The 20,130-nt window shown below is 41.5% G+C and overlaps 1 protein-coding gene across 1 annotated transcript in view; it reads right to left on the bottom strand.

Annotated features, from left to right (window-relative positions):
- The window catches only part of LIX1 (limb and CNS expressed 1), a 46,849-nt gene that overhangs the window by 20,486 nt on the left and 6,233 nt on the right, over positions 1–20,130 (bottom strand). The window contains exon 2 of the mRNA XM_063128614.1: positions 8,824–8,987. Coding sequence (XP_062984684.1) covers positions 8,824–8,987 — 164 coding nt within the window. The remainder of the gene's footprint in view (positions 1–8,823; positions 8,988–20,130) is intronic.

The following is a 20,130-nucleotide window of genomic DNA, read 5'->3' as shown; positions in this document are numbered from 1 at the left end:
CTGATCCTGCTATTCTGTCCATGGCCCTTTGTCTTCTGATGTGTAGAGTTATTCATTGAAAGGGATTTTTTTTTTTAAAAAAAATTATATTATCCTTTTCTACAAAAAATGGTGCTTATTTCAAAGTAAATGCATTTAGAATCAGGGCAGCAAAAACAAACTACTAGGTAGTATTAAAGATAAAATCACATCTTTAAATATTTCCTGCAAATGACCGCATTTCAGGGTATAGAATGCACATCAAAATGGCCCACTGCTACTCTTCCTAGACATGTTCATATATTCCAAACATGTAGAAGTTCAATAAACTTGAAGAACATTTCTTTTTTGCTTGGGCAAGGTTAACGTTGTATCTTAACACATGCATCAAACTAACTAGGGTACGTTTCCATTCCTCTAGCTGTAATACAAACTCCTGAATATTCTATCCAGGTTTCCCGTAATTCATCTAAATAAGGAGCTCCACTGTCTCTTAGGAATTTATTTACCAAGATCATATTCTACTAAAATGTGAAACAGATCCTATTAAACTTACAGTTGGTGGCAACTCAGATATAGCCCAAGCTCTGGATCAAATTTTCCTTGCAAAAAATTACATAATTCCAAATAGTGCCAATTTGATTTTGAAGCAAGATCATACTTACTATCTAATTCTTCAGTTATGAGCTCCTCTCAGTATACTGATGCCAGCATTAACCCAATATGTCTAAATAAATGATTCCTCTCAGTTCACAAATTAGTGTTTCTCTCATTTAGGAAATGCTAAACATGTACATGGATCAAAATTTAAGGACAAATGAACCCAATACTGGAAAATTCATATTGTGCTTCACTGTAGTGAATGAATCCCAAGTGGGCTGATTTTATGGTTAACTGGTGTTTTTACAAACTATTATTATTGTTCTTGCTGCTTGATTTGGGTTTTAAAGATTGTTTCAAATGTTGCTGATTTTGTTTGTTGAGATGGCTATTTCCCCCCAATGCTACCAGGCTTCACTATATAAACAACAACAACACTGGTTTTCAGTCATCATAATTCCCTGGCCACTGCATCTATTCTTCTGAAACTTTGCAGGTTTCTCACCTGCAGACACCTTTATGACATGCACCATATTCATACAAATTGTCCCCAAAAAACCTGAGGGGGGGAGGGAAGGGGAAGCAAACTTGTCCTTCTTTTGATTCCCTCAAAATGTAAATGCTGCTTTTGCACATCGAGCCATGCATTATTCATCTGAAACTTGGCAGCCTTGATCACCTCAGGAAGTTCAAATATCCCTGCAAATTTCATCGTCGTCATCATCATCATAATCTATAACCACCTTTCTGAGGCCAACCAAAGCAGTTTACAAAGCTTATGAAGTTCATAAGAACATAAGAAGAACCATGCTGGATCAGACCAAGGGTCCAACACATTCGGCATTCTTTTCACACAGTGGGCCCACCAGCTGTTGACCAGAAATCCAAAAGCAGGATGTGTGTGCAACTGCACCCTCCCATCCATGTTCTCCAGCAACTGGTATACATAGGCTTACTCCCTTTGATACTGGAGATAGCACAGAGGTTTACTGCCTCTGATACTGGAAGTAGCATAAAGGCGTCAGAACTAGAAGCCATTGACAGCCTTCTCCTCCAGGAATTTGTCTAAACCAGTTTTAAAGCCATCCAAACTGATGGCCATCACTATGTCTTGTGGTAGCAAATTCCATAGTTTGCCTGTGTGCTGGGTGAAGCTGTACTTCCTTTTATCGGTCCAGAATCTTCCACCAGTCAGCTTTATGAGATGACCCCACGTTCTAGTATTATAAGAGAGGGAGGAAAATGTCTCCCTATCCACATTCTCCACACCATGCATAATTTTGTACATCTCTATCACATCTCCCCTTACCCTCCTTTTTTCCAAGCTGAGCAATCCCAGCTGTTGTAACCTTCTCTCATAGGGGAGATGCTCCAGCCCCTTGATCATTTTAGTTGCTCTTTTCTGCACCTTTTCCAGCTCTACTATATCTTTGTTTTATTTATATGTAGTGACAAAAACTGTGCACAGTATTCTCAATGTGGTTGCACCATAGATTTGTATAAAGGCATTATGGTATTTGCAATTTTATCCTTAATTCCTTTCCTAATTATGTGTAACATGGAGTTTGCCTGTTTTACAACAGCCACACATTGGGTCTATATTTTCATTGAGCTGTCCACCACAACCCCAAGATCTTTTTCTTAGCTGGTCACCACTAGCTCAGATCCCATTGGGTTGTATTTGAAATTGGGATTTTTTGCCTCAACGTGCATTACTTTACACTTGCTTACACTGAATCACATTTCCTTTTTTATTTTTATTTTAAAATTAAAAATATGAAGGTGCAGTGCACAAAAACACTGCACCTATTCTTCTGAAATTTGGCAGGCATCATTTCCTTCTAAGGAGATACTATGCCTTCAACAATCACACATCTCTGACAGAGAGAAATTTTTTTATAGCCATTTGTAAAAATTCCAGTGATAATCAGATGGAGGCACAAAGCCTCAGGTATCTGAATCTTGACTTGGATTTGGTAACTGTATCAAAGTGGATGGCTTCCAAATCGGTCTGAGCAGAATTGGGCCATTTTCCAAAGGACTAAATCAGGTTCTGAGTCAAATCTTGTCGTCAGTGTAGACCTGTAATCACTGGGTAGCAATCGAAAACACCTGTCCAGAAGCAGCCTAATTGAGCCCATGTTGAATATACTTTCTATTGAATAGAAATGGCTGCTGCTGCTTTTGGTTTAACCTAGTCTTCTTGTGATATGCTAAGATAAGAGGAAAGATCTTAGTAATAGTTCATGGGTGACTGAAGAGGACAATAAAATGTCTTTTTGGAAGGATCTTTTTTTCCAGAACAGAGCGAATTTTGGTGGTGCTGTGAATTCGTTATACCTGTTTATCACTAAGTCCAACATATTGGGAACTTCTCTTGCAGAAGCCCAGAAGTACAAGAACACAACATTTAGATTGAACTTAAAGCAGAGGTTTTTTTTGACATATGCAAAGCAACAGGTGCCTGTGAACTCTGGCAGGAATCTTTCTCTTTCTCATAATATTGGTTGAGTTTTGATTTGCTTAATCCCTTAATGCTGAAAACAATTTTTTAAGGTATATACATTCATTTGTTGTTAATTAAAGATGTATTAAACTTATTCATTATATTTAAATAAATACTTGGTCAGTGAAATTCCTATTGGTAAGAAAAGCAAAAACATCTGCTAGAGTTATGAATGGGTTGACATCAGAGTTCAACAAAAGGGGAGCCAGAAATTTATCAGATAGGCCTTAAGTTGCCCTCCTTTACAGTAACTGGAAAATAAAGTACTGTTTACATGGTTGGCTCTACTTGCTAGGTCCTGATTTAAATGGCATCAGGAATAGACTTGAATTATACGGATGTATAGATACATTGGGCCGTATTTCTTGGGTGTTAAGTAAACATGTAGGCAAGGCTATTGCATTATTCCCAGACAATAAAACTCTGCTACCATTCAACTGTATATCAGAAATCCTTCAAATTGATGCCAATTGTAAGACGACCCATCGCCTAATATTGATATTTAGTGAGGAAAACAGCTTAGCTGAGTGATGGGCTAACTTAACCTCAAATATCAGAAAACATATTTCACTATCTTAAAAGCAAATAAGAATCTACTTGAATGCAGTAGTGCTGCCTTATGCCTCTAACATGAATACTAAAAAACACTGTGGCCTGGTTCACATGATCGCACATGGGCCGTTTTTGGATTTAGGGTGGGGTTTATTAACCACATGAGCCTCGTGTGGCGCAGAGTGGTAAAGCAGCAGTTTCTGCAGCTGAAACTCTCCCCACGGCCTGAGTTCAATTCCAGTGGAAGCTGGTTTCAGACAGCCGGCTCGGGTCGACTCAGCCTTCCATCCTCCTGAGGTCGGTAAAATGAGTACCCAGTTAGCTAGGGGAAAAGTAATAATGGCCAGGGAAGGCAACGGCAAACCACCCCGCTATAAGGCTTGCCAAGAAAATGGCTGGCATCCCTCCAAGAGTCAGTAATGACTCAGTGCTTGCACGAGAGGTTCCTTTCCTTTCTTTCCTTGTTAACCACAGCAACAACTCACCCTGTGCTGGGTTTGGACATCAAAATAAACTATGGCGACAACCCACCATGGCTTAAATATTTACAGTGGCTGCCAGCACAGACTGCAACCCACCATGGGCTGCACTGATTGTGCAAAAAGCCCAGTAGCAGCAAATCAGTTTAAGGTTGCAATTCTACAATCCATCAGCTGGCCTTCAACTGAATGTAGGATGTTGTCAAAGTGTGCTCCACCAGTAGGCTGCATTTACATCCACAGAGGAGCTCTTTGTATGCCAGTGGAAAGTTCTGCCAGCACAGATGCACTAGCAGTGGTGTTTCGCCTGTGGGGGGAAGGGGCATTCTGGGATCATATTGGAGCGGACTAGGGGAGGACCTGAATTCTCAGGATCCCAAGCTGCCTTGTTGCCCTGACACACTCCTATTAGCAACTCCGTTTAGGATTCAAATCACAATGTTTACCAGAATTTTGTAGGTGGAAAACAAGTCTCTTCATCAGCTAAAGAATTGGCAGCCATTCCCTTGATATCTCTGCTAAACCATTCCAGTGCCATTTCCCCATTCTTTGGAAATTGCTCTTTGCTGTTAAAACCATCTGCTCCCTCTTAATGTCCTTCCTAAAAGGATCGATCTACAGAAGCCTTTCTGGGGTCCATCTAAATAGGAGACAGGATAAACCCTATGTGACTTTTCCAATATCCTCTCAAATCCCTACCACAACTAGGGCTAAGTTGGTGTTGCAGCACAAGTATTGATAACTGAGGCTAAACATAATGGATGCTCCATGTACACTAACAGCATTAAGAGTGCATCATCAACTCATTTGCAATTCACGAGGGAGACATTTGATTATGTGACAAGACTAATAGGAACGATTATTGATGCATTTGCAAGTGTTGGCAAAGCAGAGTGAAATATTATACAGTGATGATGGCATATACGGTAGTAAAGTTATTTTATAGAAAGTGTCCGGCAAATTCTCCACAGAGTGTTCCTACCATTTCCTTTTCTCAAATAATATTTCAAAAAGTGAAGTAGGGAAAATGGGCAAACACTGGCTGCCCAGTTTTGCTATGACTATTTCCAAGAAATTATGTCAAAGGTTCTTAATACAATGTACAAAAAAACTAGGATTAATAAATTGAGAAAAACTGTGAGGGACACGCATTTTGAAAATGGAGATCTTATTTTCTGTTTTGTGAAAAGTGACATTTTTCTCTACAGCATAGCAGCACCATATTACAGTCTGGAATATAATATCATTTAATCTTTAGAAGTGTAAAGCATGGAATTATATAATATTTGAGCAGATAGTGGCTTCATAGGGCCTGGCAAGACAAACTGCTGAATAATTGGGGAAGGAGGCAAGCTAATAGAGTGACAGACATTTTAAAACACAGGCCTGTGTTCCCACTAGAACAGGGATGGGGAACCTCTAAATTTGGTTTCGGGGAGGCTCTCAGAGCCACACTCCAGGGGTCAGTGGGACCAAACACAAAAGCGGTAGAGCCAAAAGCAAAAATGTGGGGGGGGGATTATTTTTTAAAAAAATACCAGTATATTGTAGTTTGCAGCTGTTATTGCCAGTAACCAAGCTTTAGGAGAGGCATTTGAACCTTTTAGAATGGAGGGGAAACAGCGCAAAAGCCAAGAAACCATCAAACAACTAATGTTTGGGGAAAGGGGGTGGGGCCATCTGAGCACTGGGACACTCGGAGGGTTGGATTTGCCCCTTGGGCCTCGAGGTCTCCACCCCTGCATAGGACGTGGCAATTCAGGTTGAAGACATGGGAGGATTTTCTTTTAAGAATTGGAAGGTATTTGCAGAGAGGCATCACTACCCACAGTATGCTCAAATTGGTTTGTATTGCTGCCACTTTTGTTAACAGGACTTTCTGTTTTCAGAAAAAACTTCCAGACTTTGTTTGCTAGAGGTAAATGTGGGATGAGTATATACCATTAACAATGGTCCCTCTTTTAAACCACCTTCAACTCTCAGGGAAAAAAGTGGCTGCAGCCTTAGTCCACTTGAAAGATCTCACACTCAGGTCAGGTATGGCAAAATTTATTTATACATTGTATTTATTCTTGGTTGTGCTTTTTATATTGTATTTTGTAGTTGTGTTTTTAGATTGTTGGTTGTTTTATTATGTTCTTCATGGTTTTAATTTTTGTGAACTGCCCAGAGAGCTTCGGCTATTGGGAGGTATAAAAATGTAATAAATAAATAAATAAATAAATAATATAGCACCTTTTTTTCTCCAAGGAACCCAAGGTGGCATACATAATCCTCTTCCTCTCCATTTTATTCTCACAGCAACAACCCAGTAAAGGTAGGTTGGGCTGAGAGTCTGTGACTGGACAAAAGTAACCCAGTGAGCTTCCATGGCTGAACGGGAACTAAAACCTAGACCGGTTCTGGGCACCACACGTCAAGAAGGATGCAGACAAGCTGGAGAGGGTGCAGAGGAAGGCTACATGGATGATCAGGGGTCTGGAAACAAAGCCCTATGAGGAGAGACTGAAAGAGCTGGGCATATTTAGCCTTGAGAAGAGAAGACTGAGGGGAGACATGATAGCACTCTTCAAGTACTTGAAAGGTTGTCACACAAAGGAGGGCCAGGATCTCTTCTTGATGCTCCCAGAGTGCTGGACACGGATTAAAGGGCTCAAGTTACAGGAAGCCAGATTCTGGCTGGACATCAGGAAAAACTTCCTGACTGTTACAGCAGTATGACAATGGAACCAATTACCTAGAGAGGTCATGGGTTCTCCCACACTAGAGGCATTCAAGAAGCAGCTGGACAACCATCTATCAGGGATGCTTTAGGGTAGATTCTTGCATTGAGCAGGGGGTTGGACTTGATGGTCTTATAGGTCCCTTCCAACTCTACAATTCTATGATTCTAAGAAGGCAGTGGAGGCTGGTGGCTCCAGTGTCAGTTGAAGCATCTTGGACAGCCCCTTCTGACTGAAACTCAAAGCAGATTCACCGCTCCACTGACATTGGAGCCAGCAGCTTGCATTGAAACAAGACTAAGTATTGGCTTGGGGGGGGGGAGGAATTAAACACAACAAACAGTTGTTTGTACACACCTTTGTTTGGATCAAGATCTATCTTCTGTTGACAGAAAGGCTCTGCTCATGGAAAGTGCCTCCTCTGCCAGAGTTTTGGGGATTACCCCCCATATCACAGCTCAGGCTATTCAGCAGGTTCTCCTGGTCCTCTGGGAAGCATTTTCAGGGGGCTAAGGGGCTGCTATGGGGAGGAGGGGGCAAGGACATCAACTTCCCCCAGCCCAGTTGCCTGCACCTACATCTGGATGCAATCCCTTAAATGTAGTAGCCTTTCATCACTTCACTTAGAGCACAATCCTATGCATGTTTTCTCAGAAGTAAGTCTCATTGCGCTCAATGAAACTTTCTCCTTATCAGGTGTGGTTAGGATGGTAACCCTGGAGATATTTCTTACATTTAAAAACCCATTTGTATATGCTGCATACACATGAATCTTCAGCTAAAACAGTATCAGTTTCTTTAAGAGTTCTAAAGACGACAATTTCCAGATATATCACTTTATAGTATGAGACACTTTTAAAAATCTGAAGGATGTATATGATAGGCACATAATAAAGAGACTTGCTGAATCAGCCCCCAAATCCACTTAGTCACTAGATTCTAGCACATCAGATATTTTTTAACAGTGACCAACTAGATGCTGCTAGGAGGCATGCACGCAGGTATGAAGGTTGGTTGAGCCCTGCATTTCATACTAATTGGTTCACACAGCACACTAACTCGCACTCAGTGGTTGAGTGTGGGTTGTTATTGAACCATGGGGTTGGCATGCAGTATGGCTTGTTAATCAACCTGAACAACCCAACAACCAACCATGAGTTCTCAAGGTGCCTTGTTTGAGAAAAATGTCCTGGGTACAGACAATATGCTAACCCGCAGTTCAACAACAGCTCACATTCAACCACTGAGAGTGGATGAGCTGGTTGTGTGAACCCAGCCACTGTCTCTGACTATAGCAGTTGCTGGATCTATGAATATGTCTACTCTAATTCTTTAAAAAAAAGCCATCTAAGTCAGTGGCCACCACATGTTGATATTGGGTTGAAGAAACATAAACCTCTTATGCACAGGAGGGCTCCTTTCATCTGCAGACTTCTGAATCAGTGGAGGAATCCCACTGGCAGAAAGGAGGATGCAATCTTCATCAGTCCCCCCTTGCAATCCCCTATGCACCCTGGAAATCTGCTCTGGAGGGCTGGGGAAATTTCCAGAATTGTGGGGTAGGGGTGGAGCTGGAGGCTGAAAGGGAGGAGGAATCAATGAAGATGACCTCCTCTTCTGCCTGTAGGAGCATTCTGGGTGGACCTTCACTCAAAGGCAGTTCCTGGTGGTGAAATAAAAGTTGGATCCAACCCGGTTTATTAAAATGTACTTTGATGTTACTTGTAAGCCACCTTGGAAAGATCTGTATCCTGAAAGGCAGGAAATAAATAATTTTAATAAGTAAGTATATATGAGCTGATGCATGTGTTGTATGAAGATAGCCTCCTTTTGTCTGTCTGAACTAAATCCCTATCAAATTCATTGGGTGACTCAAAGTCACCCAATGAATTTGAGAGACGGATGGATAATTGTAATGCATGGCGAGCTGAACTTAGTACAATGTACCTCTGTTTTCATTAAATGTTCTCACATATTTTCTTACCTGAAAGTTACCAAAGCAGCTTCCTCCAGGCAGGGTGACATAGCTTACAAACGGAGGCCCAGGCGAGTTGAGCGACTCATATACCACAGTGCCTTCACTTGAAAACACACCTTTCTGCTTCTGTTTGCTCTCCCAGAATTCCTGAAGCATTGCCACAACGTTCACTGCCAAAATATATATTTTTTAAAAAATGACAATATATTAGTCGCAGTTCATGTGCTGAGCCACATACAGATGTTACTAGAGATTACGTTATTTATTTTTCATAGCATAGCATGGTGTTACTAGAGTTTAAGTTCTTACACTTTCAAATAATCTCTTTCTTCACTCTCAAAGAAGACTGTAGCCAGTTGGATTTCTGTAGAAATGAGACAAGCATTCGACCTGTTGTGAACGAAAGACTACATTTATTGAAGACTGTAGATTTACATTAAGATAAAGATGTCAAAAACAAATTTAAAATATGTATTTATTTTATATCCCACTCTATCTCATGGGCACAGTGCAGCTTAAAGATGTTTTCTTCTTCTTAATGCTTCTATCCCCAAAGGACTCAAAATCTAAGGAAATCAACCGGTTTGGGGGATAAGAGAGGCCCAATGAAATAAAAAAAATGACACTAAAAATACATCTATTTAAAACCAAAACTAAAACCAAAACACTTAAGTCATACCATAATCAACCTGTCCAAAAAGCCATCCAAAAGACAGTGTATTTGTTTGCTTATTATTTTTCTATTCTACCCAATACCCAAAACTTTCTGAGTGGTTCACAAAACAAGTCTTAAAATCATAAATACAATAGCATAGCATAGCATAGCATAGCATAATACAAATATGAACAGCCAAATATGATCAGACAAAAGGTACATCCAGTTCAGCACTCTGTTCACACAGAGGCCTCTTCAGTTGCCAACCAGGAACCCACAAGCAGGACATGCGTGCAACAGCACCCTCGCACGCATGTTCCCCAGCAACTGGTGTATATAGGCATACTGCCTCTGATACTGGAGATAGCACATAGCCATCAGGACTAGTAGCCAGGAATAGCCTTCTCCTCCAGGAATTTATCTGACCCCCTTTTGAAGCCATCCAGCTCCAGCTGAGAGCCCCCTCCCTCCTGCTACCAACTGTAACTGCAGAGGCCACCAGTGAGGGAGGAAGCAGCAGCCAGGCACTTCTCCACCGGGCCTGGGTCCAGCTCCAGCTGAGAGCCCCCTCCCTCCTGCTACCAACTGTCTCTGCAGAGGCCACCAGTGAGGGAGGAAGCAGCAGCCAGGCACCTCTCCACCATGCCTGGGTCCAGCTCCAGCTGAGAGCCCCCTCCCTCCTGCTACCAACTGTAACTGCAGAGGCCACCAGAGAGGGAGGAAGCAGCAGCCAGGCACCTCTCCACCGTGCCTGGGTCCAGCTCCAGCTGAGAGCCCCCTCCCTCCTGCTGTCACCTGTAACTGCTGAACTTTCCAACTAAGATTGTAGTGCCTGAGTTTGCTTTCCTTTTCCCCCTCCTCCTCCTCCCTCCCAATCCCTTTTCCTTTTGTGTCATGTCTTTTAGATTGTAAGCCTGTGGGCAGGGACTGTCAAGAAATACTTTTGTAAGCCGCCATGAGAGCCTTTTTTGGCTGAATGGCGGCATAAAAATCCTTAAATAAATAAATAAATAAATAAATAAATATCCAAATTGGCGGCCATCATTACATTTTGTGGTAGTGAATTACATAGTTTAACTATACACTGTGTGAAGAAGTACTTCCCTTTATCTTTCCTGAATCTCCCACCAATTAGCTTAACAGGATGACCCCAGGTTCAAGTATTATGAGAGAAGGAAAAAAATGTCTTCCTATCCACGTTCTCCACACCATGAATAATTTTGTATACCTCTATCATGTCTCCCCTTAGCTTCCTTTCTTCCAAGCTAAACAGTCCCAGCTGTTGTAACCTTCCCTCATAGGGGAGATGCTCCAGCCTCTTGATCATTTTAGTTGCCCTTTTTGGCACCTTTTCCAGCTCTATAATGTCATTTTTTAGATGTGGTGACCAGAACTGTACACAGTGATCTAAGGCCCTTTCTACACCTCCTGGCCTTCAGGGAGGGAGCAGGGAAGATCTCTGAATTTCCTGGTTCCAAGATCCTCCCCCTGGGTCCACACACCTGCGCCACATCCAGGGATGTTGCGGGTGCCATTTTTTAAAAAGCAGCAGGGCTGGTCGCACAAGAGTGAGGCCCTGTTCCATCGAAAATGTAAATACTTTTTTAAAGAAACAAACCCAAAAACGTCCTCACAAAAATCCCCTCCCTGCCATCCCAGGAGTGGCAAAATTGCTGCCACTGCTCCCCTGATGGGTATGGTGCCATGCAGTGCCCATTTCTGGTGCTGTGCTTACTCACAAGTAAGCGGGCACCAGGTAGGATGGGCGCCCACACCTCCCAACGTCTTGGGAAGGTCCTGGGACCACTGAAAGAATTAGGTTTTCCCAGGGTTTCTTTAACCCTGAGAAAACCCGTGCCCGCCTACCTCCTGCCCCCAGGAGTCCCTGTGCATAATTTGGAGCAACCAGGGACAATCCCTGGAAAAAAAGCCAGTGTAGAAACAGCCTAAGTGTAGTTGTATTATAGATTTGTATAAAGGCAGCATGATATTGGTAATTCTATTCTCAGTTCCTTTTCTAATTATGCCTAACATGGGGTATGCCTTCTCCCCCGCTCTTTTATTTTTTACAATGGCAGCACCCTGGGTCGACATTTTCATCAAGCTGTCCACTACAGCCTCACACTACAGCCTCAAAGTATCTTTCTTGGTTGGTCACCACTAGTTCAGATCCCATCAGGTTATACTTGAAGTTAGGATTCCCCTCTCCCCAAACCTGCATCATTTTACCCTTGCTTACACTGAACTGTATTTGCCATTTTGATTCTCGTTCTTCCAGATTGGAGAGATCCTTTTGGAGCTCCACACAACCTCTTTCTGTTTTAACCACCCAAATATAATATAATTCATTAAAAATTAAAACATAATAAAACTAGAGTTTAAAAAAATCACAGCAAAAGCCAGCAACAGTGCAAGAATCTTAAGAAACACAAACACATGTGTGTGTGTTTTCCAATTGAATGATTACAAATTCTGGGTAAATGAAAAACAAATGAACAAATAAAACCCGTCTTCATCTGGTTCTGAAAAGACCACAGCCTAGGTGACTGGTGAGTACCTTTGGGCTGTTTTGCAGGCAGCCACTTGTGAAATGCCTATTTGTTAAAGAAGTGCTGAAGACTAGTCTGGTCTGAGTGGGAAGCAGAGCTTCCTTGCAGTGTGGTGGCAGATAGATTGTATTTCTATACTGCCTTTCTTGGACCAACCAAGGTGGTTTACCAAAATTTCAGAACATAAAACCCACAATCAATTCTCCTTTTAGCTTATTTATCTCCCTTTTATAGCAAAGATGTATGCCATCAGTTGGGGGTTTCTAATGATTCTTTGGATAAGTTAGTCTCGTTTGTTTAAAATCCATTTAAAATGGCAGCCAATATGATAGCTTGCCTCTGATGTGATATGAGAAAGCCGTTTGCGATGGAGAATGTCCCGTGCAAAACCGCTATTGGAGAATTAGGTTCCCAACTGTTGTCAGAAGTCAATAAATCTAATGTCCTTATTCTCTTTCTCAGAAGGGGCACAATACGAGTTATTTATTTCATGTTTTTCATCCAAAGTAGTGATTGGCACTCTAGAAATTCAAGTTTTATAGCCCAGCTATACTCAAAAGCCGCTTTATATGAGAATCACAGAATGTTAATGTAGGGCTATTCTCTCATTCAATGACTTCTATGGATGATCTAAGTGGAAAACGTAATGACTCTGTAAAATATATGAATAATAAAACCTGGATTGAACTACCTTTCAGAAGGGCATGGAGGCCCTTTCTCCCAATTAAACAAAAACTAAAATAGAAAACAGATGGTTATCTCAATCTGGGATGGTAGAATTAAGCTTTGACACAAACGGAACAAAGGTGAAAACCCAAGCCAGAAAAAAATGAATGTTTTTTCTAAATTAAAGTTATATTCCTCCCCTGAGACCAGCAGAATTTATTAACTGCTTATTTAATGTGCTCTGCTACTTGCTGTTGATCTCTGAAAGTCATCAGAGCAATCTTGTAGATGGAGGTATGATTGGTGACCTGTTGCTTTTACATTCACCATCCCCTTATTGTCTGTGTTTTTCAGCTTTGACTCATGATAATACCAAAACTTTAAGTCAGGGTTGCCTGACTTATGCTGCAATCTTATACCTACTTACCTGAGAGTAAGCCCTTTTGAAGTCAATTAGACTTATTTCTCAGTAGACATATATAGGACCACACTATTAAAGAATTGCACTTGATCCCAAACCCAAACCAGGAGATCTGGCCTCTTAAGACAACACTGCAGCCCCTTTTTACATCCATCATTCTCTTTCCCTAATATAAGTGCACATGCACACAGAGGCCTCATAACAATTCCATTTAAAAGCCATTAAGGGAAAGCTGATACTTAAGCATTTTTTTAAAAAATCATGTTAAACTATCTAAGCTTTGAGCTTGACAGGAATTGTGATAATGATATCAAGTGATTTTTGTGTTCAGGCTATCAAAGAGTGTGAGTACAAACTAAAAAAATGGGGGAAGGAATAGGAACGATGGCAAAGAAACCAATATGAGCCAGGGCACAGGGCTGGCCCTATGATTAGGCACAGAGAGGTGGTCACCTCAGGGTACTTATGCTGGGGGTTGGTGAGCAGCAGCAAAAATGGGGTTGTTGGCCATGTAACCTGCTTGCTGTCCTCGTGATGCCCCATTTCCAGTGTTGAAGTCTAGTAGGCTTCTGTGTCTGGAAGGAGGCACTGGCTGCATTCAGACAACACAATAGTAAACGGTGGGGTAATAATCAACTCAACAGTTGTTTATCTAGGGGGTACTCCCCACACAGCATAATAATCAACTGTGGTGTGGACTAGGATCAGCATTAGTTGATTCACTCATCCACCACACTCTCAACCCGGTCAGGCCTCCTGCTAGTATCTCATCTTACATTGCTGCCAAAAATCTATTCTTCCACTGGACTAGAATGGCAGCAACCACTTTGACTGCTCTTGCCTTGTGACTCTCTGGCTTGTGAACTGCCCAGGGAGCTTCAGCTATTGGGCGGTATAAAAATACAAGAAATAAATAAATACATTCAACAAATGATGCTTTCTAGATGATGCTTTATAGTAGCTACAGCGAGAAAAAAGGCATTAGGGTGCAAACCTATGCAAATAATGTGCTTTAGCACTGAGTTATGGTCCTTCCCTGAACTCAAGTCTGATTCATACATTTCCTAGGGCAGATGTTCTCAAACTGGTGGTCTGTGATCTCCATTCAATGAAAGGTTGCAGAGCAGTGGTGTCTATCCGTAGTTAGCTCTGCTCTTGATTTTTTTTTTTGGTGGTGATAATGGAGATTGAGACCATTTTGACCAGGGCCAGTTTATCAAACAGGCTAACAAGACGCTGGCCTTACTGTCCTAAAGTCCAAACACAGAAACATAATGGGGCTGTTCACACAACACACTAGCCCATACTCAGTGGTTGAGTGTGGATTGTTGTTGAACCATGGTTGTTTTTTGAACTGTGGGTTAACGTGTTGTCAGAACCAGGAAGATTTTTCACAGGGTGGCTTGTTAACCACCCTGAACAACCCAACAACAAACCATGGGTTCTCAAGCTGGCTTGTTCTAGAAAAATAAGCCATGCTGCATGCTTAACAAGCCACCCTGCAGAAAATGTACTGGGTTCAGGCAACACACCAGCCCATGGTTCAGTGAACAAGCCATGGTTCAACAACGAACCACACTCAACCATTGAGTGTGGGTTAGAATGTTGTGCGAATTCAGTCAATGGATGTTGATCCTGACCTGAGGCTAAAGTTGACAATCATTACACCTGAGTTCACAGAGCTTTGTTCACAACAACAGACACATCCATTGCATTAGAAAGACAAGACTACAGTTATTAAAATCAGTGGTGCAGCTAGGTAATTTTAGATGCTGGACATAATGGGTTTATGACCCCCCCTCTTTTTTTCCTATGATGATATTTCTATGATATTACTTCAGTTGTGAAGCACAAAACTAACACTTCTTTCCCCCACCTCTGCTCCCTCCAACTACTACTCCATGCTTTAAAACTGCTTCTATATTACTGATATGTTAGAATAATAACAACACTGTTTGCCAACTGTTTTTTTTAAACCCAGCTCTTGAGCATGTGCAGTTTTGCATTTTAAACTCATTTAAATTATCGCACCATCACCATCACGACTGCAGAAATAAAATGGAATTTGCCTCTGCTGCCCTCCTCACTTGCCTCTCCCTGGGTGGTCATTTGGGTGTATGTGTGTCTTGGACTTTATCCCCAAGGCCCAGCCATAGCTAAAGCTCTGATTAAAATATGAGTTATGTATGTCTTTTGATTTGTTGAACAAAACGTTTATTAACTGGACTGTCAAGACTCCCAGCAATTTTCTAGCAGCCCACAAAATAAAATAAATGAAAATGTGGGATGTGATGGCTGTCAAAACATCTGCTCCCCCCAATGGAGGTGCTTCACTGACACAGAAGAAACCACATAATCTGAGCAACCTATGTGATGGACCCTTGCATATATTACCATTGTGGAATGGAAGCTCCCGACTATTTAGCTAGCAGTTTCTTGGAAGCTACCTGTCCTGTGGAGTTCTCTCTATGCCAAGTTGTCCATTGCTCAGTCACAAATCACTTTGCTAACACACACATCTTATTGCAAAAACATGGGTCTCGCCATTGTAATCTTAAGGAGATATGCAGACTGGGAAAATAAATTATCCGATTACAGACACCATATCATGACTGTCCAAAGGCTTTGGAGAGTGAACTTTCCAAATTGTCGTCGTCGTCCCCAAATGCGCCATTTTTGTTGATCATTCACATGTTTTGTCAGTCTGGCTGCAAGACTTTGAGCAGTTTGAAGTATAATCATTTCTATTCTGGCATGAGTCATTTCAAAGCTAAGTCAGCATTTTGACAGCTTAAAAAAACCCTTTTTGTTTGGTTAGATTCCCTCACCCACTGCCTTTTGAGAAACAGACTCCTTAAAAAAAAAAAAAAAAAAGCGGGGGAGGGGGAGAAAGAATCCCAGCATAGATTATTGACTCCTATGCTGGCTAGTCAAAAGGCCACAAAAAAATTAAGGGGAAATCTATTATTTCCCTATAATCTTCTTGACATCTATTTTAAGTAAGCTATTTTTTCTGAATATATATTAAAAAAAACTAAGACGCGGGGAAGTTTATTTGGAACATTTGTTTTTAAGGCTGTTTTTTTTTAAAAAAAATCTTTCCAGCACTATCTATACATTATCTTTTCAGCACCAATTGCTATCAATGGGGCTAACTTCCAGGTCAATGGGTATATGATTGCAGCCTCAGGCAACAATCCTATACTCACTGACCTGGAAGTAAGTCTCATGGAAATCAATGAAACTTACTTTTGTGTAGACGTGTACAGGATTGTGCTGTCAGTCTTGTAATTGCTAAGAATGGATTAAATCTAAACCTATTTGTTGGAAGACACAATAAAAATAAGTGATTAAGGACACAATCGTATGCATGCTTAGACAGAAAAAAGTCCTACAACTCCCAAGAATCCTAGCCAAGCTGGCTGGGAAATGCTGGAAGTTGTAGGACTTTTTCTCTGTCTAAACATGCATATCATTGCATCTTAAGAAATTCCTGAACTCCAGTTTAACTGGCTTGTGAAAAGTGATAATTCTGAAATTGACTGCCTCCCTCAACCTTTCACCCACAGACCCCCAAAGGAACACCTGCACTCCCCTTACCCTGACTTACACAATCCAGCAACTACAAATCTCTTATTTCAGTAATGCTGACATCTATAAGGTTGCTTAGCCCAACCAGGTTACCTTCATATTTCTTTTTCTTTCTTTTTTTTTAAAGGCTTGGTTTTTGGGCACAGGCTACAATGACTCTTTCTAAAGAAAATAATAAAAGAAAAGAAAATCAAAGAAGATACACTCATCATGTTTAAATAGGCAATAAAAAAGGCCACACAGCATTCAAAGATCCAGCAAGACCTGCTGTTTGAATTGCTAGGATTGACAGAGGCATGTCAGAGCAGACGTTTTGCAACCTTTCCAGCAGTGTGGAACAGAGCCATAAATAATCCCGAGAATTTTTCATTGTCACAAACGAGCCATTCATAAAAGAACAGACACGGTAAGTATTTCCTGCTTAGTCCGTTTTAAACTTTAAAAGGGTTCTCAGAAGAAAGCTTGTTTTAACTAACTTGTCAGACTATTATTAAATAATCATTTGGCTGTAGAGGAAACATATAGGACTTTGGAGTTTAATACATTTCATGTTTGAATTTTCTTTTTCTTTCTTTTCTTTTTAAAGGAAGATTCTTTTATGCAAGGCTACTAAAATTGTCTTCCATTTCCTCAATCAATCTGTGGCACGTAATCAGTAAAAGCATATCATTTAAACAAATACCATTACTTATAAGTGCACCTTCTTGCAGCTGCCTCCCATTCCCATTCGGGGCTATAATTTAACACACACCTCACGCTGAAGCTGTAAAAGTTGGGCTCAGTTCGAAATAGCTAGATGGTTTAAATGTGAAGAAAGAGAAAAACAATTCCAATAGTTACATTATGTAGGTATAGAAAAAACTTAATTGCCATGTTGCTTTTTATAAGCCAAATTTACATATGCACATGCTCATATATGTGGGTAGTATCCAATGTTAATCCCGTAGAGAGAGCAGTTCCATTGAAATGAGACTTTATTTCAATGGGGTCTACTCTTCATAGGACTAACACTGGATACTACTCTATATCTCTATATCTCCATCTCCATCTTACAAATACAAGGTGGACTAATCATGCCATTGATATGCAGGGTCAGCTCTAAGTTTGAGGGAGACCTGGGCAAAATGCCCTCTGGTAGCCCTCTTCCTCCATTGGTGGCCATGGGTAGCAGCTGCAGGTAACAACAAGCAGAGGCAGCAACCTTCTGATAGGTGCCAGTTGGCTGGGTCTAGCAACCATTTTAATTCCCCACCTGCCCCCAAAAGTTTTCCCTCATTGCAATTGCATGAGAGGATAATGTTTGAAGGGTGTTTATTTTTACCTCCCTTTCTGAAGCTGGAAATGATTCTCTGGTTGCCAAAATCAGAAACTCAGACACCTCCGCCTACCTGATGCAATCTGCCTGCATGGCATAGAGTAGCCTCCCCCAGCCTGGTGCCCTCCAGATCTTTTGTACTACAGCTCCCAGCATTCCTGAACACTGGCCATGCTAGCTGGGGCTGATGAGGTTAGAAGTCCAACACATCTGCAGGGCATCAGGTTGGGTGATATGGCACTGATAGAACCATGAGGCAGTATCCAACAGGGACATTCCGCAAATTCAAATAGCATTAGTGGAGCTCTGCTGAATCTTTCCATTGTGCAAGTGTTTGCCCATTACTCTTATGCAACCGGTTGTGCAAGCAGTTGCCCAACTGGATGCACAACAGGTGTACAGCTGTTGCGCAACAGGTTTGAACTGGTTGCATAACCCAAGCAGAATGCACAACTGGCTGCACAATGAATCACACAATGCATTGCACAACCATAATGCAAAACTCCTTGTACAACCATAACCTTAGTTGGATTCTTCTCTTGTGCATAGTTCAGAACCTAGTTCGCTCTAGCGCAATGTCAGAATGGCACAGTTGGATACTGCCCAGTATATGGTTGAATGGTGGTGGTTTTGGTGGGGACATTCTAAAGTGCATTAGGGACAGGTGGGGTGTCAACCCCTTTCTTTGCTTTTCCATCCCAAAATCTTTTTTATAGCTGTTTTTCTCTCAGTAGGAGTTACTACCATCTTGGAACAACAGCATTAAAAAAAAAGGCTTATGAGGGCAGAGGAAATGTTCAGCACCTCTCCTCCTGCCCACCCAAACATGCTTTAACCCTTCCTGCTCACTCCTTTATGGCAAACAGTATAGACTCAATACTGACACAGGGGTCTGTTGGTCTCAAGCAGTGCAGGGCTGAAAATTTTAACCATTCCATTTTCAAGATTTTGTGGGAGTGGGGGGAAAACCAAAAAGGTGAAAGAGGCTGGGAGAGATGAGACAGGGTTTCCACGTACCTTTTAAAATGTAGCCAGTTATTGAGGAGTTTTGTTTTTCATTTTTTCAAAACACCCTCAGCATTTTCAGGAGCCCAGCAATTCTTCCTGAGTGCTTATTGGAGAGGGTGAGGTCACATGGTCTCCAATAGGCATTCAGGAAGAACTGTTGGTCTCCTCCAAATGCTGAGGAAGGGATGTGATTATTTTTTTTAAAAAAAGCTAAAAAACAGGAAAAAGCCCCCTCAGTAACTGGCTATACTTGAAAAGGGTATTTGGAAACCCTGGCCATCTCCCCAAAGAGAAAATTCTCCAAATTCCCCCCTTCTGAAAGAAGCAGAAAAAACAATGCCTTTTTCTCAGGGAGAGAGAAAGTTCCCAAAAGTAGGGGGCAGGATTTGGCCCAGCACTAGTCTCAAGTATAGTTTGGTCTTTAAAGGTGAAGGAACACATGCTTAGCAGCACTTCACAGTCTTCCTTAGATTAGCCTTTTTGTTCAGATCCGTTAAAAAAAATAATCCTTAAAATCAAAGGATGAACCAATCTGATTCAAACTTGGGGTGGCTAAAGCTGTCCTTAAGAGTTCACTGTGCCAATTTTTATCTCTTTATCTTTAAAAAATAAGCAGATGTAAGCATTTTGGTTACCTTGGAGCAAAGGAGGGGACCTGACCACCTTTGCAAAAGAAATTAGTTAAAATGATTGTTCATCTGCCCACCCTTTGAAATGAGTGAAACAAACCTTCGCTCCCCGCCCCCCCCCCTCCGGCCCGGTAAACCTTTCCAAGCCAAGGGGCAGCTACAGTCTCAGCCTATGTGCTCCCTCCTGCTTCCTACAAGCTGCCTCCCTTCCTTGAAGTTTGATATGATCTTAGGGGAAAGTATAGTGTGTTGTTTTACCATAATTGCACACTTTCAGGCTGCTGTACTATTTAGGGTGACCATATACCCGGATTTGCCCGGGTGGGCACGCCCCCTTGTTGCTGGACATGCCCCCTTGAGGGCCGGCCATGTTGTCCTGCTTTTTGGTTTCCAAAATATGGTCACCCTAGTACTATTGTATTTGGCAGAAATAAAGAAATATTTTTTAAAAATAAATTAATTGCAGGGGAAAGGAAAAT

This window comes from Elgaria multicarinata, chromosome 6, assembly GCF_023053635.1.
Source record: "Elgaria multicarinata webbii isolate HBS135686 ecotype San Diego chromosome 6, rElgMul1.1.pri, whole genome shotgun sequence".
Taxonomy (NCBI): domain Eukaryota; kingdom Metazoa; phylum Chordata; class Lepidosauria; order Squamata; family Anguidae; genus Elgaria; species Elgaria multicarinata.
The sequence above is the reverse complement of the archived record's forward strand: the minus strand, read 5'-3'. Positions and strand labels throughout refer to the sequence as shown.